The sequence below is a fragment of the Chelmon rostratus genome, chromosome 20 (assembly GCF_017976325.1).
Source record: "Chelmon rostratus isolate fCheRos1 chromosome 20, fCheRos1.pri, whole genome shotgun sequence".
Taxonomy (NCBI): Eukaryota; Metazoa; Chordata; class Actinopteri; order Chaetodontiformes; family Chaetodontidae; genus Chelmon; species Chelmon rostratus.
Genome location: NC_055677.1, coordinates 8,671,133 through 8,699,122, shown reverse-complemented (window position 1 = coordinate 8,699,122; position 27,990 = coordinate 8,671,133). Strand labels below are relative to the sequence as shown.

General features: G+C 41.8%; 1 protein-coding gene across 4 annotated transcripts; it reads left to right on the top strand.

Annotated features, from left to right (window-relative positions):
- Window positions 1-12: 12 nt before the first annotated feature.
- On the top strand, window positions 13-26,299 carry rbm33a (RNA binding motif protein 33a). Of its 4 annotated transcripts, none has more exons than XM_041961388.1 (19): window positions 13-176; window positions 2,875-2,953; window positions 3,771-3,819; window positions 4,237-4,310; window positions 4,455-4,770; window positions 6,696-6,848; window positions 7,389-7,554; window positions 7,697-7,908; window positions 9,304-9,622; window positions 11,069-11,130; window positions 13,709-13,838; window positions 14,255-14,622; window positions 15,226-15,483; window positions 15,703-15,987; window positions 16,428-17,192; window positions 18,904-19,080; window positions 19,922-20,107; window positions 20,521-20,609; window positions 20,821-26,299. In XM_041961388.1, exons 1-19 carry the CDS (start codon window positions 158-160, stop codon window positions 20,867-20,869), a joined length of 3,756 nt encoding a protein of 1,251 aa, XP_041817322.1. In that variant the 5' UTR covers window positions 13-157; the 3' UTR covers window positions 20,870-26,299. The 4 variants fall into 4 exon arrangements, with proteins under 4 accessions (XP_041817322.1, XP_041817323.1, XP_041817320.1 ...); XM_041961389.1 differs by having other exon boundaries at window positions 9,301-9,622; window positions 14,255-14,610; XM_041961386.1 differs by having other exon boundaries at window positions 9,301-9,622.
- The last annotated feature ends 1,691 nt before the right edge of the window (window positions 26,300-27,990 follow it).

Below are 27,990 nucleotides of genomic sequence, written 5' to 3'. Positions count from 1 at the left end.
CCATGTTTGTACTCTGGCCGTGGATGGGAGTAATTGCCGCATAGAAGCTGTTCCCTTGCCAGTTTCGCATTTCATACCGCCATAATGGTGAAATACTGAAGATTAAATGCACTCTCCAATTTTATAGTCAGACGCTAAGCGGGACGCACTTTGCACCATGTCAGCCAACGCGCAGGGTGAGTTAAGTCAGCGGCTTTTGTCGACAATGCTAAGTTAGCTATGTAGCTGAGTTAGCTAACATGGCTAGCCACTGTGAACAGCGGTTTCAAATACGGCTAAATTGACGGTAGGCCACATAGGGGACATCAGCCGTGGTTAGCTAAAATTGCTTTGCCTTGACAGTCAGCGACCACCAGTGTTTGATACTGTTGGTTGTAAACATTATAAGTTAAGCGTCACGCGAATGGTGGTGGTAGCTTAGCAGCTAACTTAAGTTGTTAACATAGTATAGCGTTGCCTGATTAGCGACACTAATTATAGTTTATATTTGCTGAATAATATTAGCTACAGGCTAAGGGGGCGACTTCAGGGCCAAGTCGTGGGCTAATGCAATCTTTTAATATTTTAGTCGACGCTTTCTGCTTCAGGCTGTTAGCTGGGTTTGTGACTGTATGGTATTTAGCTAGCTGTCTAGCTAGCTAAATTAGCTTGTACCTAAGTTTACTGGTTCGCAAATGTGTCATACTTAAGTAACTGCCCGAGAGTAACTTCAATGTTGGCGTCCTGTATTCCATGTTGAAGTTATTCTTGAAATGTTAACGGTACTAGCATAATGTTTCAAGGTGAATACTGGCTCCATAACGTCAGGTGTTTGGAGAAGAGTCTACTTGGGTGTTTTGGCTCAAATGCAAGTTAACGTTAGCCGCCGCAAGGTTGCTGATAGGAGCTATCGTTAAATAGAAAGACAAGTAGTTCCTTGGCCACCTTTGGACACTGTTGGTTTTTATCATCTGGCCTTGTCGCCAGGGTTGGGGCTGAACCCAAGACTACACGTGTGTATAAGTGCGCCAGTATATGACGCAGTTTATGTGGTGTTTTTATTCCACATCTGCTGTGCCATTTTTGATTAGCATTGGGCTGTAGTGGCCACCGGAAGATCTTCCCTAAACGAGACACTCTCAAAGAGACGAAATCTAATAGTGTATTAAGGCCCTCATCAAGCTGGATAGTAATATTTCACAATTGAACAGAAGGTTGTTTAAAATGACGTGAAAATGAGTTTGAAAACCAAATTGCAACACATTTCACTGCACTTTACTGCAGCTTACTATATGATCTCTGAACTTCGGACTGACAACTAACAAATAGTCATTGTTATGGTAATAGTTCCATATAATTAATATTTTGTTGTATTGCCTTGTGATTAACAACATATTTAAGATGCTAGCAAGAAAAATCTATTCAGATATTTAGTTTGCAGTGGCTTTTCTCTTGGTCATGGTTACCTGCTAATTTTCGTACTTGCTTGTGTGTTGTTTTCCGTTTGCTTTTATATGGTGATTATCAGTGTGTTTTTGAAGGAGGCAGACAAAGAAGTGATTGGGTCGAGCCAAGGGAGATGCACCCTGTCGGCAAAGCCACACGTTGTAGTGACAGTATACACCAGGATCTGCAAACCAGTTTTTGGTTGCCCATTTGTGCTTGTGTGTCTAAGCACAAGAAACGCAACGGGCCTTGCTGGGACTAAGCAGTTGTTAATGGCAGATAAAAGGGATGCGCCACTCAACTCATGATTATGCTGCTTTTCACTCTTTTAGCAATGTAAAGGAACATATGTAAAGGAAGACAAAATTATTTGCACTCAAAGCATCCCAAAGTAAAATGAGTTCTTGTTGTTGTTGTTGCTGCAGTGACATTTCCACCAAGTTAATTCACTGGGTCTTCACGTTCTCAGTTGGTGGGAGTAGATGAAGACTTTTGTGTTGGTTCTTGCAGTCAACAACAGAGAAATTGGCGTGCATTGGTTACCTTACCTGTTACTTTGCACATCTTTGTGTTATGGGAGTTGCCGTTATACTGAGGAAAATAGTAGTGATTGGATGTAAGTCCAGTTCTGTAAGTACCTGCATAGCCCTCTACCTGCATGTTATCACAGCCACAGTAAAGCACATTGTTTTTGGTATGCTCAAACATTTGTCACAGTAATGACAATATTACAAAATCCATGTCATGGCAGAAGGTGACACCAGTAAGCATGACAAAGCCAGTATACCATCCACCCCTACTGTGGAGTCACTGTTCTATTATTCCTTTCTTTTTTCCTAGATGATGTGTGACTTTGAGAGAATCACAAATCTTTGCCTGATCTTTTTCCTCACAGTATCTATGCTCCCCTTGGTAGAGCCAGTGTGCCAAATGTTTTGTTGTGGGAAGGTTGGTAAAACCTATTAAAACTGATTCCATGGGGCACATGAGACTTGTTCTTGATCTGTACCAGTTGGTGATCAAACAGCAGCAGGAGGTGTGGCAGGTGCTCTGATGACAATTTTTTGCTGAGGATTAGGCAATAACTGGATAGATATGTGGTGAGACAGCATTTTAACCACTAAAACCTATGAAACTATACTGTAACACAGGGCAAATTTTAGTTTCATGTTTGGACAGCTTTTAAACATTTGACAGATGTGTTTACTGTCTCTACTGTATACTGTGCTAATGGTACACATGACATTTGTGTACTTGCTGCACAAGTTGTTGATTCAGGTTGGCACAAGCGGTATGTGCAGTCAGTGTGCTTTTAGTCTGTGTACATTTCAAATTGTGCAGTTCGATAGGACATACTGATGTTAAGCAATGAGGATGATGCATGTTATTAGCATAGTCCAATGCATTGATTAGAGTGAATCCATAAGCAAAACTGCTTTTCTGTTGCAGATTATGACTTTGATGAATATGACAAACCCGGTGCTGAGCGGTCACGCAGGAGGAGAGGTGAAGATGATGATCTAGAGAGGTAATAATTTTATCATGTTTTCATGTCTCTACAGGAACCGTGCTGTAGTGTATGTAATTCACAGCTTGCTAAACACCAAGACAGGCCTAATACTCCTATCTTCCTGAATCAAAAGGTCACCATCCTGTGAAAACCATGTATCATCAAAACACCAACTTTTCATAAGCTAAGAAAAACTGCTATTTTCAGCTTTGAGACAATATATTTTTTAAGTAAATTCAATGGCTTCAATAGTGTATTTATCTTAAGAAGTAGAATAATTTTCTCATCCCATAAAGGGACACGTAATCCTTCAAGTTAATCTGTATCCATAACAACCGCAAATACGTACTTTGTAAGGTCACACAGATATGGTTGTAGCAAAGTTTAACTATTTCGGCCAGTGGTGGTGTGTTATTCAGTTTTAAGGTGATTGACAAGGAGGATGTATAGGAGCAGAGACCACCAAAGCTGTTTAATCATTTGTTTTAGTCACTTACTGCCAAAGGTTAATGTTAAAGGTTTAGGCTTGTCTAACATAAAGAAATCAGAGAGAAAACAGTCTGCACTTAATAATTGCAGAATAAGATCATTGTTAATCTTGAAGTAGGATGATCATTTATGAATATCACCAGTGATTGTCCAAAATTCTTATTATACCCTGAATATTAGACATGATAGCCTACCAGTCTTCCTAAAAGATTTACAGATATTAGAATAGGGAGAGTGCCAGTGTCTTATAAGGCAGCCTTCAATCATTTGTAAATACATGACATAAGTCTCTGCACTATTATCTGAGTCAGCTAACCTATTATCGGTTGTATTTTCTCCTTTAAAGTGATTTGGAAGAGGATTTGTTGGAGGAGGATTGGCTGTCAGGTAAAAAGGTAAGATAAATAAATTCTTACTCAGTGTCACTGCTTTGTTTACTTTGATTTTATATTTGGTACCAAGAAACACTCAGTATGAGATCTGTGCCTGCAAACAGGAAACGGGAAATAACATCCAAAGCTTTGGGTGTTTGTGTTGGTAGAAGATATAGAAAATAGAAGTGAACAGTTGACTTGTAGCAGGTGGCTCCTCCACAGGGGGAAGTGTTGATGTGAAACAGGAGGAAGTACAGTGGACAAAAGAGAACTGGGTTGACCTGCCCAGATTGCCTTCGCCACATGGGAATATAGCATCCTCGGGGGTGGAGGTGGTCCCCTGCCCCCGCAACTAACACTCAGACAAACAACTGAGGAAGAGTAGAATGCAGTACAAAATAAAGAGCACAGCTTAATTTTCCTTTATTTTTGTTTCAGAATCCCTCAGAAGTGTCAGATGAAGAGCTGAATGACGACCTTCTACAAAGTGATGATGAAGATGTAAATATGAGGTACACTAATTGCATAAGTGTCATGCAAGTTTTTAACGTTTTTTACTAACGAAGCTGACAAAGTTAAGATCCAAATTTAGCTTATTTTACCATCATACTTCATTTTGGTTTTCTGCAAAGTCTCAATGTTTTGTTTGTTTTCAGCGGCCAGGATGTGAGCCTCAATGCCACATACAGCTTGGGCACAACCTATGACCAGCAGGAAAACTCGCAGGAAGCAGACTACACAGATGACGTTGTGAACCTGGGCGCAGAGGGCTGTGAAGAGGGTGATGTAGAGGAGGAGGGGTACCAGCAAGAGGGGGATGAGGAGTACACGCAGGGATACAGCCAGGACACCAGCACAGAGATGCCTGAAGACCAAATGGATTACACTGGAGAGGAAGCTGAGGGTGACGATGGCTATCAGGATGAAGTGCTAGACATCCAAATCAATGAGCCAATAGATGGTGAATTTCAAGTGAGTTCTCACGTTTGCTTACTCACATGTAAAAGCCTTCAGATGCACACAAACCAAACCCACAGACACACACGTCCTACCCCCTTTTCCGTCTCACTCTCTTGTATCTAAGAGATAATGTCAATTTTCTTGTCTCTGTAAGGAGACAGTCCGGATTGAAAATCTATTAAGGAGAAGGAGATGTTGGTTGGCGTTTTTGGGCAGGGGAGGGTTAGATTCATTATCACTTCCTGCCAGTTAATTTCTCCATCTTGCTGACAAAGTTTGTGTTGACAGCTTGTTTGGCATGAGGTAATGCTCTGCTGTCGCCTCCAAATCCCTGTGCCTTTGTGACCTTGGGGCCTGTATCTTTGGGGGAGTAAGAAGCTGCTTTGTGTCGGGGAGATGTGCTGCCAATCGGCGGAGGTTAATGTGGGGGGCTTTTATCTCGGGCTTTAGACTGGATCTGATAAAGTCTCATGCAGGTGAAAAGATTATTGACCTTCCTAAGGACACCCCATACAGTTTTCTAATGATTGATGCGAGTTTCCCTTTTATTCGCTTCCCTTCCCTCTTAGCCAGGACTAAGAGGATCAAAGATAAGACCAGATCCATGTGCAAATGTCCGTTATGGTCCATTTACCAAGGTGTGATGGTGTTTGGCACCTGACAGAGATATATTAGCCTACCACCTTTCTCCAAACACAGATAAGATGTTGACCTTCTTACTGAGGGTGTGCAACACAAGTGGATACCCATTTTGGATTTTGGGAAATGTCTGCAGGTGTGGATGTGTATTTGTATTATGTGTAATAACTGTTTACAAGGTCAATAAACTGCCTGGCCTTGACATTTTGCTCGTCATGGTATTCATTGAGTACTATGTGGAACAGTTTAAAGGATTAAGCTGTTGTGTTCCCTTGGGGCAGCCTGTCCATCCATCTGGTTTGCTGGGAGTGTGTTTTTTTTTTTTCTTTTCTGCATTAATATGTGCTGCTGTTTGGCAGGTTAATGGAGCGCAACACCAAACACCATGGTGTGACCTACAGTCTGACCTTATTTAGCAGTGAGTTTTTGTTAGAGGGTGTTATGCAGATAGGATGTTTGAATAGCTAGCAACTCCTATACCAATAGGAGCTTGCTCGTTTGATGAAAGGACTGAGATGTATGTTTGGGATTGTCTGAAATGATTGCATTATGAGTAGAGCAGATTTTTTTTTTTTTTTTTTTTTTCGAGTAGAAAAAACTGATTTGTCATTGCCCAGAATGTTTACGTCGGTGTGATGTTTTGGCACGGAGTCATGAACTTACAGTGCGGCCAATAACGGAGTGATTTGCGAGGAGTCATTCAATGACATTTTCACCATCACTGAACTGGGGAGAAGTGTTTTTATCTGCGCCTGCATTTCTGTATATCATGTCAAACATTTACATCTCATTGAATTTCAAATGCTGTCAGGAATAGTAATGAAGCCTGGCTCCCACTGTTATGGTAATTTAAGTTGGGGGGTGGGGGGGTACATGGTGTCTCCCTAAAATCCTCTCCATGACATTTTAATGTTTGCCTTTATGCTCTATATGATCTTTTGTCTAAAATGCATTAATGCAAACATTCATAAGTATATCATCATTTAGCCCACTTGCATTTATTTTAGCTGTTTAAATGAGATACAAACGTACATGCATGTTCATGTGCATTTTATAAAATTGCTTGTGGATCTCAGCTCAAGTCATCCATCTCCTATCCATCCATATCTCCTGTTCTTGCATATATTTAGCTTTACATCAGCATTGCTTAGTATAAATAGATGTTTTTATTTTCAACACAGACACCAAGAGACTGTTTTCCAGCATTGGCTGAAATACGGTCGGTCAATGCTGATCCTTATCAAAGCGTTGTTACCACTTTAAGTAATCAATATGTATTATCCCTGTGATCTTTAAAGGATGATGACTATCAAACCTCCTATGATGATCAGCGTCTTGAACATGGAGTCCAACAGGAAGAGGCCCCTGAGGAAGAGGAGGAGGAGGTAGGGGGAGAAGAGCAGCAGGAAGAAGAGGAGGAAGAGGGATCTCAGGCCTTTGACACAGAGGAGGTATGCTCAGACTGGTGCTTCCAAAGCAGTGTAGTTTCATGTTTAAAGACAATTTTAACTTTCAGAGACTAATCTGGTAGGTTTTTCAATTCATGCAAATTATTCAACTATTGATCCTCAGTGTTGTTTCCATGACGCTTAAAGCGCTGTTTCTCAAGTAGTCAGGTAATTCTTTTGTCTGTAAAATTTCCAAAAATCTTTAAATGTCTTGTTTTGTCAGACTCGCCATCCAGAACACAAAGTTATTCGGTTTAATGTTGTATCATGTAAGTCTAAGAAAATCAGCAAATATTCACATTTTAGAAGTTGGAGATGGAGAATTTTTGGCATTTTGCTTAAAAACGATGTAGATATTGATTATCAATATCTGGACTTTTCTGTGGCAGATTAAAATTCTTTCAATCAATTAATTTATTAATAGGCTAATTGTTTCAGATCTAGACAACAATGTTGGACAGGGGATTAAAGTTTGTCACTACTGACCCAAATTTTCATGAGTGACTAAAATGTTTGTTCTGAAACCTCTGAAAATGTCCTCAGGTTGAAAATGAAGCTGTGGAAGAAGAAACAAAAGAGGAATCTGATGAGGAGGATGAGGAAGACGAAGAGTCTGGGCGCATACGGTTCAAATCTGAGAGAAAGGATGGCGTTGTTGTGCGGTTGGCTGATGCAGGCAGTAAAAGCAGGAACATCCCTGAAACACTCGGTACTAATTTTTCCTTCATTCAGTAACAGTCAGAATCACTCCAGACATTACACAGAGTCGAACCTGTGTTTTTTCCCAATTTTAAGTTTTTCCAGACGGTTAATGTAGAAGTGCTCTGTTTTCCTGTTCTGTCTATCATTAGAACTGTCTGAGAAGGCCAAGCAGGATTTGATGGCGTTTGAGGAACAAGAACGGCAAAAGAGGCAAAACCGTTACGGAGGCCGAGGCAGAGGAGGAGGGCGAGGAGGCAGAGGAAGAGGAGGTTTCCCACCTTTTGGAATGGTAGATTTTAGAGGAAACAGAGGAAGAATGAATGACCAGAGGATCCCCCTGATGGGAAACATGGGCATGCAGGTAAGCCATTGTACATTCATCCACCTGAACAACTTTAAAGGGATCATCTGTTGGGCGACACTGAGTAACGCCTCACTCAGTACTGAATCACCCCTCTTAAAGAGTAGCTAAAGGGAGCATAAGGGCTTCACTGGATAAGATGATTTGAAATGGCTCCACTTTTTGCCTTCTTGTATTCGTCACAGTAACAACATGGGTTTTGTCTCTCTTTACTATCCAAGACCTCCAAAGCCATTGTCATTTACGCATGAAAAAAGTAAAAACACTCAGCTCACCGGTATCAGTGTTGATATATGGATTATAGCGAATGATTTGGCAGAAGTCCATTTAGACAGTATTATACAGAATTAAATTTGTTCTTTGCCCAGGATTTAGTTTCTTGTGGGCTTTTATTATTAGATATCACTCCAAGCATTTAATCCTTTGATTTACATGGCTCATCAGTTCGTACAACACCTTTTGAAGGACTAGGGAAAAAGTCACTTCAAACATGTGACCTAAATCAAAAGAGCTAGTGGTGATGATCTTCAGTGGCACAGTGGAAGGTTATTGGATTTCGGAACTGAGCCAGGACAAGTCTTTACCATAATCACTTCCTGTTAATCATGGCGTTAAAAGAAAAACACATTTTCATTTTTTATGACTTGATCACTAAATGAAACTACATTAGTATTAAATGTGCTCAAAAACACATACATGATAAAAATAACAATATACCATTGTGTTGAAAGTTTTTGTTCTAGAAGCTGTGTGACATTTAACTCCAGCTCTCCATTATTTGGGGAGTTTTTTTGTTTGTTTTTTCAAATTAATGATAATAGGCTGTAAAATTCAAAACACTGGAAATGAAAATTTAATGACAGATGGACAGCATGGCAACCCCACAAACATTCTGCTGACTGCTCTTAATGAGCTTGTACTTTTTACAACATACTGTATGTTTAACCACCTGAATAATTTGGTCACTGGCATGTTTGTTTGTTTGTTTGTTTGGTAGCTTAAACAGTAGACTGGCCAATTATCAAGGACCCATCTGAGACACTTGACGATATAATTATCGTTCATTTATCAGTTCGTGCATCCCTTGTTCATGCATTCCAATGTTAGCAGACTGTTGCTCTTTGTTTCTTTTTCTTAATTAAAATATATATCATGATCCCACCTCAGGTTTATGTCACTTATATATAGTCTCAAGATGACATGTACTTAGAATCTGCAGGGCCGTTTTGTATTAATATACCACCATCTTCAATCTTGCTGGTGAATTGACTTGTTGGTGTGTCATCGCATGGCTGCAAGCAGTGATATCAGAATCTTCCCAGAAAGAAATGTGTTTTGACAGGTTGTTTTGGTTTTTCCCTCCTCTCCGTTTCCCCATCTCTTTCCAATTAGCAGCCATCCTCCCGAATGCCTCCTCCTCATCAGCTTCATCAGCAGCAACTGCAGTCCCAGCAGCACCACCCTTCGCGTCCAAGAGGACCTCCTCCCTTCCAAGAGCATGGGCGCCCGCTGGCCCAGCAGCCCCTTCAGCCCCTCATCCCCCCGCACATGGCTCACCGCTCCCCGCCGTTGCGGCCCCAGATGGAGCCGCCACCACGAATGATGAGCTCCCCGCCACCCAACTTCCCCCAGCATCACCAGCAGCAGCCTCCACAGCCCAAAAACATCCATATTAACCCTCATTTCAGAGGGCCTACGTCGTCCTCTGTACAAGGTAGGTTAATGCACAATCACTCCTTTTCACTGCTTTTTTTTTTTTTTGATTTAGCACAGTGCTGCATGACTAATAGTATTCATTATAACTATTTATTTTTGCAATCTCATTCATAAATGACAGTTGCCACCGATGCATTAGCAAGGAGATATAAATTGTCAAACTAAGCTCTCCTAATTATACACAATTTGCCTCAACCAAAAGACCATACATTACAATGAAAGCACACAATGAACTGTGCAAAGGCAAAATGTGAGCGACTATAAACTGTGCTTACACCAAGAAAAGGGTCATGTCTGTTGTGTGGATCTGTATTAAAATAGTTGATAATAGAAATATCTTTTCATTTTTTTTTTCTAGAGCGCAATTAAAATCCAGAAATTTTCAGTTGTGTGTCTTTTATTAGTTTATTATTTTGGTCTTCAGCATGTACGTCGAGCAGTTACCTATAAGCTGTCTGTTTGAGATAAAGTGTGCCCTTTGGCTTGCATCAGGTTGATATGATGATCCCATACCAGGCACAAAATGTTCTGTCTGCATGAAGAGAAATTAAAATGCAATGAATATTGTAATTAAAAAAATATATTTATCTAAGACTCATAATTTAAATTCTTGTAGTTAACCAGAAAGGTGCTCAATTGAGGTGCATGATGCCATTATGGCTGGCAGTTATCCTTACACTGTCCCAAAAGGTGTCTGGATTAGAATGTCATTTTGTTGTTTGGTTGAATGACAAGTGAATAGCTCTCTCAGCCAGTAATGGGTTTATCCTCCATTTTTCTTCTGGCGGCATCACCATTTCATTCCCTGAGATGGGTTTATCTGGCCTGTCTGTCCAGGCCAAGATTGAAATTTTGTTAGCAAAGCATGTTAGCATGTGTGTGTATGTGCCACTGTGTGCGTGTGTGCATTGGGTTTGGGTTTTGCTCCTGAGAGGAAGATGTGTTGTGGAAAATCAGGGATTGCCTGTGGTTATGATTAAATGTGTGCCTATGTGTGTGTTTGTGTGTATTTATTTGTTTATATATTTAAGTGAAAGATTGAAGTTGAATATTTTCCAGTTGTAGATGCTAACATACAATTACAGTTGTCCTAATTTTGAAGCAGCGTGGCAGCAATATGATTGTGCCAAATGTTGTCAAAACAAAAATGTCTTACTTGTTTTTATGTGTTGAATTTGGCAAATTATTCTCATGTATTTACTGTTTCTTCGAGCACACTGGTCCGTGCCCAGCTGTGGAAAGATGCGAGGAGCAACTCTGATATAAAATTTAACATGTATGTCTGTGTAACAGCCTTTAGCATGGAGATGTCTAATGGGCTCCTCCCTTTCTACTATCACCACCCTCTCTCTGCCTACTGCCCCTCATTTTCATTTTTCTCCCCCTCCTCCCTCCACTCCTCTTTCTCCTGCTCTCTCTTCCCCCCCCCTCTATCTCATTGCAGTGCCCTTGATGCCTCCTGCTCAGAGCCAGCCCAGACCTGCTGTGGGTCCTCAGAGGTTCCCTGTGAGTAGCAGCTGCTCCTCTCCCTCCCTTTTGCCTCACTTTCTCTCCCTCTTCACACGGTTAGCGTCCCTTTTTGTGAGGGCAATATCATTACGGCAATTAGACCGCCTGCCCTGGCCAAATACTGTTAAAGCAAATCTGTAAACACTGATACGAGTCTGGCTGCACAACTGGAAATGTATGATAGAGGCTTTAGGCGGTAGACTTTTGGAGGTCGGGGCGGCAGTGGCGGGACTTAGTTAGCAACTCTTCATGGATGGGATGGGGCTCAGACTAGCCAGCTTGGCACATAATGGAATTGTGAAACCAGGATATACTGCCAGTTAAAATTCACTTTCCACAAGTTTGTGTCCCAAAGGCACGGAGACCTTTTTTGAACGGTATTTGAATTAATGAAACATGGTGGTTTGATGGGTCTGCAGTGAGCCTCCTGCACCATATATTCCAAAGGCTGAATTTCATGTCAGAGAAAAGGGGTCTTAAGTCAGTGATTTCCTGTAAGAAAAGGTCCTTTATTTCACTCACAAAGAACCCGTCCAAGAGATGACGGAAATGCCTTTAAAGTAATTACTTTATTGAGAGAAATGGCTTGCCAGCAAGTCAGCCAAAGTGCTTTAAGTTTCTCAGTCCTTCCTGTTAATGATGTCCAGGCATCAGGTGGTGCTGGTACTGACTGACATCTTCCTGGGAAGTGCATTTTGTATGGATTTATGCAAATTAGCCATTCGAAAAGAGCTGCATCCAATTGCGTTCATGTGGATTTGCAACCCTGCTGCCAAATCAGCCAGGCTTTCACATAGGAGTCAGTCTTTGTCCCGAAAAAAAAAACAAAAAAACAACAGTGTTTTTATTTACCTCTTCTCCAAACTTCAATGTTAGCATCGTGCAGTTCCTGTTCCCTGAGGTCTGTGATTGTGCTAGATATTGATAGCACAGCTGCAGGAAGCTGTTTTGCCCCTTATCAGACCGTAGAAGGTGGCGTTGGAAGGGTATGCTGATGATGGTGGGCTGATGAACAGCATAGTGTTGGATTCCCGAGCTGTCAATCCCATTTAGGCGGCTGTTGCCAAGGACACAATTTGAAATGCAGGTGACACACCAGCCGGCAACATTCCATTTACCAGTGGGCACCTGATTACTCATGATTATCATACATTATCATCCCATCAAATTTAATTGTTAAAAGACCTGGCGAATGGGGGGTCATAGCCTCTAGTATTACTGCATTAAATTTTTGCTGGTGGAGACTGGTTTTGAAATATTAATCTCAGCGCCAATTAACGTTATTAGAATATTTCATCCGTTTTAGATAATGACATTCAGTTCGACCATGAAATAAAGATGCCACCAAGTGCACTATTTAAAAACATTGTCCATAAAGTGCTGTAATTTGTGGTAGTCCAAGCCCTTTTGAAGCCTTTTATTTCCTGTTGTGTTTTGGGATAATTAAATAGTTCATATGTGGCAGTTGTTAGAAGTCACAGCTCCTTATCTCTTTCACGAACAGTATCATATCCCAAAAACAAAGACTACGCTTCAATGCCAGCATTCTTTATTGGTATTAGCTGTAAGAAGTTTACATGAAACCCAGAAACAAAACATCTTTTTACACTTAAATTTCTATTCTTTATTAAATACTTTGACATTTGGCCCCTCTCCATTACATATGTCTTGGTTATCCCCTCACTGCTGCAAACTATCCTCGAATCAATCACATACAGAGCTGCCCGCAGACTGTTTATCAAGGATTAAAAGCGAGAGGATGAGGTGTTATTTGAGAGGTATTATGTGGACACCAGAGTCCTCATTGTGCAAACCTGCCTGTCTGACCTTTTAGAGCAGTATGATTGTGTCCCCATTGTGATCCCCTGTCTTCGTAAGCCCCTTTGATTAACTTTCTGTTAAGCAAGTTTTTGGGACTCTGGCCTTCTAGCTTTCTAACACCTCTCCTCTCTAAATACCGCCACGCAGCAGTGGAATAAAGATGGATTAAGCCTTGATAGCATCTTAAGTAATTTACAATAGGCTTGGAGGAGGCAAGCAGCCCATTTGTGGAAGTGCCACGTGTTGAATAGCAGGTTAATTTTTCAACAGAGATGGATGTTTAAAAGAATGAAGGAGACAGTTATGAGGGGGATTCGAATTCCAAAGAGGGATTAAAGGGTTGTTATCTAGTTTTCCTTGGAAGATAGATAGGGAGTAACATGCATGCAATGAGTAGAAAGCTGTTGAACATACGAAGTGGTTGAAACAAAGGTGAGGGCACTCATCCCCTCCTGAAATACCCTTTCCTTGTTAGAGACAGGCTTTTAGAAGGTTTATCAACAAAGCCCCAAGCAGCATTAATGCAGGTTTGCTCACAAATTCAGGCTGAAGGGTTTCTTTAATATTGGCATGCATATTGATGTTTACAACTCAAGACTCTGTGTCTTTTTAATGACCCTAGCCCTTCAATTACAAGCACTCCATGCCCGATGCAGTTCTCCACAACAAATTCCCATTTTTCATTAGTTGAATTTGTGTGTGATTATTGAGTTCCCAGTATGGCCTATAATTCATGAGTTTTGTGTTTTTCAAGGGGCCGGGAGACTTCCAGCAGCACATGTCTGGTAATTTTGGTCAGCCCCAGCGGCCCCCTCATCACATGGAGCCCTTTAGGAACCAGCCACCTCAAGGCCCCCAAGACAGAGAGCCCCTCTTTATGGGAGGTGAGTTCCACACCCAGCCTTCACCAGAGTTACAAAGCTCTCTTAGCATATTTAATCCTCTCCGACATCACCTCTGGCAGTATACCTACAGGGTACGCTGCAAGCTTGCTGGTGCTGCTCTATGAGAAACACTCATGTTAAATGCATGTGTATATATATACATCTGATTGAGCCTTGGAAACTGCATTAAACGTCTATATTTCTGATTTTTCATTCACGGTGTTGATGCAGAATTAAACACAACCCACATGATTGTATGCCCTTTCACCTTGATAGAGTTATCTGTTTTCTTTTCCCTTACCATAACACTATACATCTGGAGAGGGAGTTACTGATGTGTTGAAATTGGCTCACAAGGCAAAAACCTGACATCTCTGTTGTGGTGTTGTTGTTTGGTCTTCCTCTTGTGGGCACAGAGCGCACAGAGTCAACACGGTTTCCAGGGCAGCACATGTTTGATCACCAGGGCCCCAGCCCTCTGATGAACAACAGCCACAACCTCCACCAGCAGCAGCAGCTGCCCGGCCAGGGCCACATGGGCTTTGGCCCACCAGGACCGGCCTTCAACCAGCCCGGCCAGGGTCCGCTAGGACTTTTTCCAAGAGAACCCCCAAGACCCAACCTCCCTCCCCACCAAGGTCACCAGGGAATGATCGGCTTGAATCAACAAGGCGCCCCTCCCAACCAGCCCCGACCCTTCATGGGCCCTCGTCAGCCGTTTGGCCAGCAGGGGAACCTTTTCCCTCCTCCACAAGTCCAGTTTGGGATGCAGGTACGATTAAGAGTAAGTGATTTTTTATAACCAATAGATGTCTGTGTATTTGTGTCTGTATGTTGTGTAACAATTGTGTGCTGTTTCTAGTTCTTCCCCAACTGTTTCCTGAGTGATGTTTTTGTTGGCATCCTCTCACCTGTGATAATTCTTGTAAAGGAGCCTGGCAAGCAATTCACATACTTTCTCTGCCATGAGTGTATACATTTTTGTCAGTTTTGTTCTAGATTACTAAAGTTGCAAGAGCAATGACTAGACTAGAGTACTGTACACATGAATAAACTTATGATATTTACTGCTGCTGAACCATTCTGGTAAAAGACTTGTATTTTTGGCACCTCTGCATTTTGTCCAGAGACATAGACAAGAGCTCCCTCTAGTGCTTGAATCGCTATTGTTGTACTGCTATGTAACACACTAACACCAGTTAGAGGTTAATTATATGCAGGACTTGCCTGATTCAGTGTTGAGATGAGATTTCATAGCAAGTGATAGGATTGCTGCTGTAAAAATGAAATTAAAATGGAATTCACATTTTGCATTTTATGTAATGTTAAGTTCTGATTTTGCTGTTTTGCTCATGTGGTGGTTTGTCTTCTTTCTCTGACATTTCAGGGCTTAATGCACGGCCCTCCTGTCTCCCAGCTTCAGCACCATGACTCCATGCCATCCCATCAGCCCATGCACCAGCAACATCATAGACAGGACATACCACATCATCAGCAGCAGCAGCTAAATGTCAATGAGCCTCGCCCTATGATGCATCATGGCCAGAATCCCTTCCACCAACAGCAGGCGCATAGTAGCCCCAGGCAGATGACTCCTCGCCCTCAGAACCCACAACAGCGAAACATGTCCAACAGGCAGAGGATGGTGAGAGATTAATATACTGTTTTAAACTGTTTTTAAGGCTGTAAATTTAGGTCCATATTTCATCACTGTGTCACTCTGCTTACTGTACATAATTCTGTCTGCATCTTTCCTCTTTAAACAAAAAATAGCTTGTGGAAAATGGTTGAAACAAAAAATATTTATCAAGATCAGATTGATTGTAAACATGGGTCGTAAATGTATATTTTGCCATTTCTCTAGAACGCACCTATCTCCAAGCAAATGCAGCAGCGCAACAGCAACCTACGGGAGCTCCCTGTAGCACCTGGCAACACAAACATGAACAGTGCCTGCTCCGCCGCCAGCGTTAGGCCTGTTGCCAGGGCAACACAGGGGGTGCGTCCCGGGCAGAACACTCAGCTGGTGTCTGCCAGTGGCAGAGGAAGAGGCCAAGTTGCTGCCAAGACTGAATCACAGCCTGGGGGAGAAGGCAGGACAGTGGTTCGCAAGGAAATCCCAAGCACAGTGTCCAGCACTGCACCACAGGTCAGCTTGTTAGCACTCGTGTAGGAAAAAAAAAACAAAAGAATAGAAAAAGATTCAATTTGCTGGCTTATTGGACAAAAACGTTCGGTTAAATGTGTAATTTTTTTATATCCTTCTGAAATGGTCCTATAAACAGTATGTTTTTTTTTCCTGGTGAATTCAGTGACCCAGAAATTTTAAGCTCGACCAAGCTTATTAGTGTGCAGAGGAGGACTCCCATTTATTAAAAACCCAATCATAAGCTTGTTAATGACAGCAGTCTCATTCCATTGGAAAGAACAGATCAATACTATTGCATTTCTTCTCTTGGGTTTTGCCTTTGATTACATCTGAGTGTTAAGCCAAGTAATGTGGCTTAAATAGGACACTGTGGTTCATGGCTCCCCCTCCAGTGAGTGCAGACAGGGAGTCATATTGTCCATTTGTGTTTTGTGCCACAGAACCCAGATGAGGATGAGGAGACACGGCAGTACCGTCTGAAGATTGAGGAGCAGAAGCGTCTAAGAGAGGAGATCCTGAAGAGAAAGGAGATGCGACGGCAGATGCAGGCTGGCGTCAGAAAGAAGGAGCTGCTGGACAGACTCAATTCCCAGACAAACACTCTGAGCCAAAACCCAGCTCCTTCACAGATTCAGCCCTCACAACAAAATCGGCAAACGCCCCACCCTGTACCACAACCACCACAACAACCACAGCAGCAGGAACAAAAACAGCAGCCTCAACAACTACAGCCACATCAGCAGAGACAGTTTCCTCAGAGAACACCACAATCATTAAATCAATCACTAAAGAATCCTAATCAAGGCACTCCCATCCCTCCCAACGGCAGCGCTCAGACTCCTACACCACGTCCCAATGTCAAGACACGCCTCCAGATGGTAAAAAGTGGCACCCAGCAGCAACAGACCCCCGGGCCTGGTCCAGACCAGCAATGGAAGCAGCCCCAACAAAATCAGCAGCAGCTGCTACAACAGCGAAGGAACAGTGCTGTGCAGAACGTAAACAGGCCTGCTCAGATCCAGCCCAATCAGGACCCTCAAAAGAACGTACCAGTAACTCCCTCTGTGGGCCGTGGCCAAGCTCAGAGCCAGGCTCAGGCTCAAGGACCCAAACCTGGGGCTAAAAGAACTGTGATGCAGCGGGCCAAGAATTTCGAAGGCCAGCAGGTGCCGCAAAAAGTCAGAGTCGTCAAACTTTCAGGAGCGGTGAGCATGCTATTTCATTTTCATCCAATACCTTTTGTGTTTGGGTCCGACATTTATTTGATCCTCCTCGGCACACAAGGGAAACTGCAGTTTGAAAAGGAAATGCCACTGATTGCCCTCACACTGTCTATTTTGTAATCTAAAAGATATCTAACCTATAGGAATGACAAGGTGATCTCTGTGTCATTTTGGCAAAATTGATCTGTTAAGAGTTTCCTCTCTTAAGCTTTGGGAACTGGTATTTAAGTCACAATGCCTTTACGCGCATTTTACCTTTACAACACAGAAAGGCTGTGGGCATTAAAGAGAGCAGTATGACATTTATCTGTAGCGTTGAGGACACCTCATCACTGCTTTTAAAGGTTGATATCCTCCTCTAAGGGCAGAAGAGTATTCTTTTAAAGATAGAGGCCTTGGAGAGGGTAAAACAAGAATGACAGTAACACCAACAAAGTCCAGAATTACCACTGCCGGCTATTTTGTACTCGCTTGATAAGTTACTGCTGTGGCCTTAATTACACATTAATCTTTATTGAAAAACCACAAAGGCATGCATGTTAAACATTCATACTTGTCACTGATGAGACATGTTGGTGGGATGTGATAGTATTTGAAATAAGCCGCTTTCCGACTCCATCCCAGAGGATCAAGCCACAGAGCCAAAATCGCAGGCTGGCTGCAGATGAAGATAACTGGGTGTCAGTGCGTTAATGGAAACCTGCGCAGAGCTATCTGATGTACCGCATCTTGGAGGAAAAAAGGGGAGTGGGATGTGAGGTGGAGAAAGAGAGATGGAAACAGAAAGAAACAGCTAAGGCCTATAGCCGTGGTGAAAAGAAGATTGTCTAGATGCTCCCTCTTCCACATTGTTCTGCTGTCATCAGCGGGCGCTTGACAATGTTATCTCCTCTCTTCCCTTTTTTTCTTGCTCTCTCTCTCTTCCTCTCTGTCATCCCTCGCTTGCTTTTTTCCATCAACCCATCTCTCAGGTGCGAGGCAACAAAAGAATGCCAATCCAAGACCCTTGTAATTAATCTTTCTTGGTTGAACGGGAGGTGGGGGTTCGCAACATAATACCTGTGTAAGAAAGTTGCCACTTTTGAGGATTTGGATTTGTATGGCTTAGGCACACAGATAAGAGGCAAATTATATTTTCATCAGGGATAATACAAAGCAGCGCAAGACACAAAAGCTGTGGAGGAGGGGGGCGTGAGGGGGATGGGGTACACATCGAGCTGCTGTCGTTCCAGTGTAATGCAGCTTAGCATTTGATGGGTGCAATCAGGAGCTGTGATTTCTATAGGAGGGATTAATCCATTTACTCTCAACTGGGGACAGGTCAGAGATATCGCCTCTTTTCTTCCCCTGTATTGATCTGTCACATCTCTCCGCAGAGTCGGGAAGAGACGACCTTCAATTCCTCCCCGCATGTCAACAGAGTTGAGCTGTGACTTTATTTGATAATGAGACCATCACCTTGTTGGGTTGATCTTTATTCCCCACGGCATGTCCGATAGGGATCCAGCTCCAATGCTGGCACTTTTTCTGTTTGCTTTGTAGATGTGGCCTCGCATTTTTGCCTGTCATCCATAAACACTTTGCCTAAATGCCTAATTTGAATAGGATGTTTTTGATGCCTACAAAAAGAGATAAAGGCTAGGATTTTGTGTGAGGTGTTGAATAAGCGTTGTCCCCCATCATTCCCATCCAGAGCGGAAAGGGGCCTGTGGCCACCGACAGCACAGTGCAGCAACAGGGCACCTGGTCGGCAACCCCGCTCAACCAGGCCGTCCAAAGGAAGATCACCATGACAGGACAGCAGCAGCAGGGACCAGGCGGAACACCGCAGGCTAGCCGAGGGGGCATGGGCAACCCACAGCAAAGCAGGGTATGTCATAAATGAACACTCACCTTCTTCTGTGCTTTGGACACCGGTAACCATTTCACCTGAAAGATATGTATTAATAGTGCAGACTGTGGGGTAATGGCAGTTCTAAAATAAAAGAAGCTGAAATGTCTCCTGTAAAGTTGTCCTGTGCCGCTGGCGCTACCCTGGCATTCAGCAGACATACCAATCGAGCAGTAGTGGTAATAAGACAGGACAGTATGCCAGGTGCAGGAGTATTGACAAGCTGGAAGCAGTGTAACACGGGGGGCTACATAAGGTCCCCTGGCCTCTCTGCACGCCTGTCACCACCAGGCTGCTGTCACAGTTACCATACTCACTGACGCTGACAGGGTAAGGCAGTCACCATAACGCTTGCATGGCTCCCTCTCCCTTTATGCTCCCCCACCCGCAACACACACACACACACGCTCACACATATTCCCGCTTTTCTCTTTTTGGGATCTCTCCCTCCTCCACCTCCTCTTCCTCTGCAGCTGAAGAAACATAGCTCTCACTCTGGAGCTCAAATGAAGATATGCCATGCTACTTGCATCATGTTCTGACGTTGATGTTCTATGTAGAAATATGATAAGTCAATCATGTGAAAGCTTGGCGTGTCTGAGAGGTGCGAGATGAAAACACACAGCGTTTTTAAATTTTCCTTTGTGCCGAGGAACAGTATAGCTCCTCTGCGCGCGGTTGAATGCAGGATTAAAACATCAACATGCCTGTTTAAGCACAGAAAGGTTCAGTCTGTGTTTTCGCCGTCACTCCCTCAACCCTTCCCCGTATTTTTGTTTTACATCGTGGGCAATTTTTCTCACACCTGCCGTTGGTGTAGGTTGTCGTGTCGGGCCGGGGCCGAGGTAGAGGGGGTGGTCAGATGGGTCGAGGTCGTCCTGTGCCCACCAGACAAAGCCAAAGAGGTGCAGAGCGGGAACGCTGTACTGTGTCAATAGAGGGTCTCTCCTCATCCACAACTGACATTCAACTGAAGAATCTTCTGAGGTCCATCGGCCCCATAGAGGTACGTCGATTACGTGATTTAATATGTTAGAAAAGCATCCAGTTTGTATAAAGATTAACAAACTTCTCGGGCAGTCACTCAGGAGTTAAAGCTGTAACTCATGCCAAAAGCACTTATATGTATATATATATATATATATATATATATATATATATATATATTATATGTAATTTTTATATTTAAGCTACATACCTCATTGTAAAAACTTTAAATGTAGATTTTTACTCTTCCCACCAGAGTGATAGTAAGGAAATGTTCTTGTGATCCCATAGCGCCCTCTGTCGTAGTGATTCGGTAGGTAGAGAAAGTGAATGAATTCATCAGTTTCCCTCCACCACCCTCACTCCCTCTTGTGGATGAGGGGAGAATTTAGTTAAACTCAATTTGTACTCTCCTATTTCTGTGTATTGCAGATGTTCAAAATGATGCCCCAGCAGAGGAAAGCAGTCGCCACATTTTCCAATGCCGAGCATGCAGCGAGTTTTCAAATGAGCTTCCACAGGTAATCCATTTTCCTTCCTCTTTTCCTCACCTTTGTAGCGGTACCAATTAAATGATGGCATACTGTGGTTGGTTGCCTTTACATGTTGCCATTACGATGGTCTTAGATGTTTAGCTGCTGCACAGATTGTACGCAGCACAGCATAAGTGTTCATCAGTATCTTTGCCCCTGAGACAACAGCTCAAACGCTATTATCACAATTGCTACGCAGGCACATGATAGATTTGTCCCACATTGATGTGTCGCTGATTGATGGATGAGGAGCACAATAAGAGCCAGGGAGTCCTGTCACAAGACGTCACTTTCTCCCAACGTGGGAGCCTCTCATGCACAGCTCCAACCTGGCATAGGAGCATTTCTTCAGCCTTTTGGGAGTTGCGCGTTGTTGACGTCTCTGCACAGAAGCATCATTCATCTCTTTCAACTTGGAACAGTGAACACAAAGACCTTGGCTGCCAGCATGCCATCGTTTAACCTTATCTACCAATTGTCCATTGTTGTAAAATGGCACTGGAGAGACACTGTTAACTGACAGTTAATCCTATTTTTATGTAGATTGTGACGAATGTTTTGCGCATCTTACATGGACACTTAAGTAGAAGTTATCACAGGATAATGGTTGCTCCCCTCCTCGGTTAGATTCATTGTTAAAAGAAAAGAACATACATTATTGTAATTCTCATGTGACCACTTGATAGTAGTTTTTTATTATTTGTTGCTTGCTGTTTGGATCGAATGCGGGATGTGGTAATGGCAGACTGGCCACTCTTCTCGCACACAGTAGCAGTATTTCTCCCCCTCTGTAGATGGCAGTATTTCATTACTAATGGTGCTTCATTTTTTCCAACTCAAGTCCGCTTTCAGGTACAGATGAGTCTCCGTCAGTTTTTTGGTGAATGGCACTACCTAGTGGAGAAGTTGCATACAGGCACAGAGGTGCATGATTTTAACATTTGTCACATGGCATCGACTGGGACCAAATTGGAGGATGTAACATTAATGTTTTTTCTAAATTTGGGAATTGTACATGTCGTGACCCTCCTGTAGATTTTGTGGTGCTTTTCAGTTTCAGTGCTGCTTCTGGGACAGATTGTTCAGATCATTTCTCGTTTAGGTTAGTCAATTTGGTCATTTGGCGTAGCTCCTTGTTCTAAATGTTATTACGTCTTTTAACTGTTACCTTTTGGATGTCTGTTTTAGTTGTACATGCGATAATGGAGTAAATAGATCCAGGTTTCTAAATATGCTGAGTGTGCTGTGAAGGAATGCGCATGCACGTTTTTTTCTTTCTTTTTTGTTTTAGATTTTTAAGATTACAATTTAAATGCATATTGTTGCGGATTTAAAGTTCATCATAGATTTGGTAGGTCACAGAGAATTGCCTTCAATTCTCCACAGGATGCACACACATTATGTACATTTTTGCTCGGTTATGCATCAGGTTTAATTTGCTCTGGTTTAATGGATCTGAATCTGTGTGACTATCAGCTGGTGTCTTTTCACTGAGCTGCATAGTGTACCTGGAAGAGCACTGTGAGCAGTTTGGCTTGACACCGAGCTGATAATGTAGATGTTTGGCAAAATAAATTCACCGTAATATTTAGCCCCATGAATTGAATTCCCCTCATTACAATAAAAACATCCTCTGTAATTTCGGTTCTGTTAGTCCTACATAACAATACGTTTCTTCAGATGTGTGAGAAATTGTTATACAATCTCTAATACATCACTTTATTTTAATTGCCTCTGAACATGTGCCCTTGTTTGGGGAGTGTTACCACATCATTGAAAACCTTAAATTCTCTAAATACTTAATTTCCGTTTCTGGCTCTTTGATTTCATGAGGCGTCTTTATTCAAGTAAATATATCCCGTTAGACTTCAGGAGCATTTCCATAATTCCTTGATTTTTTTTTTCTTCATCACACAACATTTTTGTCTATTCTGGTATTAAAGTTATTATCTATCTTTTAGATATCCACACGGTTACCCATGTTTACTAATAACTGAATTTCAGAGGTGAATGTCGTGTACGTTATTGGCAGGAATGTGGAATAAGGAGCCGAGGGGGCAACGATTATCTAAGTGGTGATCATGTACATAATTAGAACGTTCTCTAGATATTCATCCTGTTTAATTTTTTTTTTGAGTTATTCTTTACCTCTGTTGTATCAAGTAAAACATTTTTATATGTAAGGATATACTGATGTGTCCAGACATAAATCATTTTACAAGTGTTTTGTTTCTAATCTAGAGCCAAAATGAAGAATGACTGGACAACATTTCTGTTTATAAGACATTTGACAAAAAGTTTAAGGGAAAACAAGAAAATAAAAACATGGCCAATATACCGTGAGCATGCAGGTATGTGAAGCCGGTTAAACTTTAGCCCAAAGATGTGTGGTTGTGTGTGATGTCCATGTGTCCGGTGCCTTTACGATGAATAATCGTTCTTATTTGTGCTGCATTTTATTCATTTATACATATTCTGTAAGTTCCTGGGTATTCAACTTGCAACATATCACATATACGTTCAAAAACAATTTAGCACCTTGTATGGCAAGAAATACTATAGGCTTAGGGGGATGCCACTGAATTTGGGAATTGAAATTATTTGATTCAGAACCGGAAACACAAGAATTTTGTCCTGCTTTGACTGTGATGTCATGCTAATGTTCAGCTCCAAACAGCCCTGACATGCTAGAAGTGTAGCAGTAGGCAAAGCAAATGTAGCAGCACTTTAAATGATTTCCCTGGATTTTTTAATGTATTTATTCGGGTTGGAATAAGCCATAATGTGAAGATAATTTGGAGGGTTAACATCACACATTTAGCCTCTTTAGTTCCTGTTAGTAAACCAGCTCGGGGCTGTGCATCTGAATGACATCGCTGATTAAGTTCTTGGTTCTCTGGTTTAAAGACTTGGAAAAGAGCTTTTCATATTCACAAATACTCATTGGCGTCCATCTGTGACTGCATGTGTGCGTCAAATTAATAAATTTAGTGGTATTTCCCTTAAATTAGCTGTTACTTCAAAACCCAGTAAGTTTTAAAATAAGCTGCACATGCGTGATTCTTGCCAGCGAAGGTCTCTACATTCGCAACATGCTTCAAGTATCAAAAGCATTGAGACAAAAGGGTGAAATGTCTTAACTCCTTAAATTCCTTCTTACTTCTTGTAAAACCTGACTTTGCGTGGTTTTTAAGTCTTTTTGTATGTTTGTACAGTTGTTCTAAACTGACTTCTTTATGTTTTTTTTCCTTTTGTTATTGGTTGAACTGATGTAGAGGTTTTTGTTCCCTAACAATGTGTATTTAATGTCTTTCATGTTGTGTGTTACACTTGGCTTTTAGAGCTGTGGTAAATCCTGTGGATTTGAAAAAGTATCAGCAATGCCATTGATGGTATATTGGTATAAGACATCTGGTCTTGTAATGACAGAACAGATTCATATTGAATCTATGTGTACCTTAGTTTTAAGAATTTAGGACATACATGTACCTTGAACTTTCAGGTATGATGTTCGACTTCTCAAAGTAATTTCCTTGAGGAAAATTGTGCTCGATTATGATCTGATTGACATTTATCTATATAACTAGCAGGATGGTTTTCCAATCACATCACTTCCTGTAGCATATTTAGATATTTGATTAAGCTCATTTGTGGCACATGCATGGGGTTTTATTGTTCTTTTAAAAGAGACCTTCATCATGGCTGCTGTATTTAATTCTTTAGATGAACTTTGGGTTGATAGGCAACACAAGCTGGGTCGGGTTCAACACTAACCTAAAACGTTTTTTTTTTCCTTCAGGTCCATTCGCTGCTGAGGTTTTGCAGACTGGCTGAAATAATCATTTCATTCTTTCCTTTTTCTACAGGTCACATCACTTCAGCAGAGCAGCCTCTCAAGCTGTCATCTGTGAGGTTGCTGGACGCCAAAGCAAAGTTAACGGACCATACCAAGGGTTTAGCATGTTTTAGCAAGTCAACAGATTAGGTTATAAATGTGTTATAATTGATTACTGACCACCAAAAATTATAGCTACACTTCCCAACTTAAAGGCAGCTGTTGGTTTTAGTTCATGCTAACACTGTATGAAAATCAGCTTGCTTACGATTGGTAGTCCATCACATTGAACTCTCCGTTGGCTCTACTTTTTGACAAAGTTCAGTTATATTTGCATGATGCAGCAGTTGATATTATTGGTTCCCTGTTGATGCATTTAGGTTCTTTTTGCAAGCTCCAACATCTGAAATTTGAGTTGGGTAGTTCATAGTTTGTCCCTCTGATGTAAAAATTAAAGATTAGCAGGTCATTTGAGACCAGTTGCTACTGTTTTAAACACATTTCCATTTTCTGAAAAGCTTTTCTGTCCTGCTGGTATGAGAAATAGTTCATTTGCTGCATGTTGTATGCAACACATCGCCAAACTAAAAGTTTTTAATCTACTTTATTTATCATTCCTGAACAACCAAGAAGATACTGTATGCCATCTCCACTTCTTGTCCTCGGTTGAATTAATAGTTGCACCTTGTTTATTTAAGCTCACGGTACGCATGGAATATTTTTTGTACCAGCAAAAAGCAGCTTTAAACTTTCTTTTTATTTGCCTTGTAGTATCTTTTAGGAAGCCAGTGGCTTAAACTAGGACCTAATGTAATTGTTAATGCAGAAGTCTTAAAAGTAGGTGTATTGCTTACATGAGAGGTACAAACGGGTTGAGCAAAAGCATCCAAAACCGGTGGTATGGTCCAACACTTGCGGTGCTCCAGGTGTAAACACACTGGGCTGTTTGATGTTGTAGCTGCACAGATGTTTTGTTCTGGGTGGCACTAATGGAGGTGGTTCTTATGGAAACACACCTGATGTGACCACCGGTCTCTACCTCCAGTGTTATTAACACATGAATTTTTCAACAGCGAACTGGTGAAAGGAGCCATTGACCAGCTTTAGCCATGATTCTGCTCTGTCACTTTTCCTGCCTTAACTCACCCACTTAACACTTGAGGTTCTCTTACAGCGTCCAGCCTTGGAATGAAGATCTTGCTTGAGCTTACCTTCATCACTAAATTGATGTTGCAGCATTCAGAGTATTGGGCCTTCCACGTTTCCTTCCATTACTGCTTTTCCTGCCATCACTTCCAACTTGCATATATTTGACAGTTGCTCATCTTATCCTTGATGCTGCCGTTGTTGAATGAACTTAAGACTTCTGTATCAAGCAGGGTGGCCTACCTGGATTACCATTGTTTGTTAGCCCAGTGGATGGAGGTTTCCATCTCTGTGACGACAGCCGGGCTCACAGGGCAGACTCGTAACTCTGAAGCCGCTTTACGGCTTTCACTGCACCAAAGGTCCATCCAGCTTCTTGACATGCATTGTTTGGTTGGATTTTGAAAAAGACACTGCAGTGGTCTCTTCATCTCGAACAGTACGGTGCACCAAATAATGCCTGAAAATCCAACCTCGGGTTTTGACTGAAACTGTTGACAATCCATCCTGTCGTGTGTCCACACTTTGATGTTTAACATGAAGAAATCATGTTTTGTGTTGGAAAACTCTGAAATGCTGTAAATGATGTGATTTTCAAAAGAGATTGTGTGTTTTTAAAAGAAACTAATTCTTAAAGAGATGGAATGTGTTAAATTTGATACCAGAAACTGGAGAAAAATAAAACTTTTCTATAGACACCGCAGTGGCATGGAGTTTGTTTTTATTGTGAAATTTGAAGTGTTCAGGTTACTTTCTCTCAAATCAAAACCGCCAAGGTTCGTTAGTCAGAGGTGAACAACTCACAGGAAGTTGGTGTCATCTGAAGCTGTGGCTCTTAACTTTTTTTCCATCGTTGGGCCCTTAGAATGAAGATGTTTCTGCCCGAGGTCCTTCGTCACTTGTTCAGTATACTTTTGCTTGAGCGCAACGAAAGAGTGATTCAACCTTAAACCAGTTTGAAGTTTGAGTAGTAGAACTAAATCAATGTTTTTTTTCCCCCATCCTGTTCATTACCATGCCACCTCTCATCTTCATCTGGTGAGCCATTCAAGGGGTCCCAATCCCCTCGTTGGAAACACCTGATCTGAAGGAATGTCCTCTAAAATCCAATGAAACTGCATTTTCTCAATATTCTCAAACCAGGCATTTGTTGCAGATTAGTTCTTTGTTGGTTTCATGTTGTTCACATGAAGTTGGGGACCAACATCTAAGATGTAATTGGAAAAAAAAAAAAACAACCAAAAATTTGAGCTCTTCACTGTGATTAGATGTTGTGTTTGAATACAATTTTAAAACAGTGCTGCAGTGTAAGAGATTTGAGATGTGAACACTTGACCACCCACAAACTTCTTCATAGACGGCACCAACAGGGAAGGTCAAGAACTTACTGACATAATACTGAAATTGAAGGGTTTTAATGGTCATATTGTTTCTACATCTGACAACGCTGATTGAATCTCTTTAAAAATGCAGATCATGTGTCAGGTATTTCTGTAGATCTGTCCGTCTTCTGTATTATCTGTCCAACCGTTTGCCCGTCAATAACGAGTTTATTTGCAAAGTGAATATAATTATTCTATTTGGAATAGTTCAGTTGTCTGATTCAGTTTATTTACAGTAAAGGAGGAGGCAGTAGTAAAGGTGTGCTGGCATGTTCGGGACCCAGTCCTTGTAACTTTTCTCTCTAACTTACCACTTGGGGTCTTGAGCACTCTGCTGGTTGCTGCCACGGAGGAGTAAATGATGCCTGGAAAGAACGGAGCGCTGCCATTTGCAGGACTCTCTTAGAAACGGGGAGTCTTGTTTTCCAGAATGCCAGACTGTTCATGTTTGCAAATGTCAACATTTGTAAAAGCCGTTGTTGAGCTCCAGCAGACTGAGGGCCCCCAGAGGGATTAGAGGAGGCTCTGTTTACCTGCTCTGAGGAATGCTGCCCTGCACGGACGCTTTTGTATCTGTCAGGGACCCAGGGTCACAGCGCCGGGAGAGATGGGCCGCTTTGTCCCTCTCCAAAGTTTCCACCTCGCAGTATCAACAACAAAACACAATGTGGGCGACCTGGGTGAAGGAAGTGGAATTCCTGCTCATGTCGCTACAGTGTTCAGAAACTCAGGTTCAGTGGCCCCTTTTACCTTTGATGAGCCTGGGTGAAGGATGGATCATTGGATGGAAGGATCATTTCTGTGATTTTGATTGGAAAAATATGGTAGATTTGAAAAATTCTCACATTATTCAGTTGTATTTTCATATATTTTGGTCATTTGTTTGCACTTTTGCGTCTTATTACAAGTGCCTTTATCCAGTTTGAGGCATCAAACTTAAGGAGTTTGTTCTATCACCCCATAGATCTGCCAGAATTAACTTAAATGGTAGTTAACCTATAAATAG

What these genes read in the sequence shown, in the direction of transcription:
- rbm33a (XM_041961386.1), top strand. An exon ending in TGGGAAACATGGGCATGCAG is followed by an intron (nt 7,909 to 9,300) that starts GTAAGCCATTGT and finishes CTTTCCAATTAG; the next exon opens with CAGCCATCCTCCCGAATGCC. An exon ending in TGGGTCCTCAGAGGTTCCCT is followed by an intron (nt 11,131 to 13,708) that starts GTGAGTAGCAGC and finishes GTGTTTTTCAAG; the next exon opens with GGGCCGGGAGACTTCCAGCA.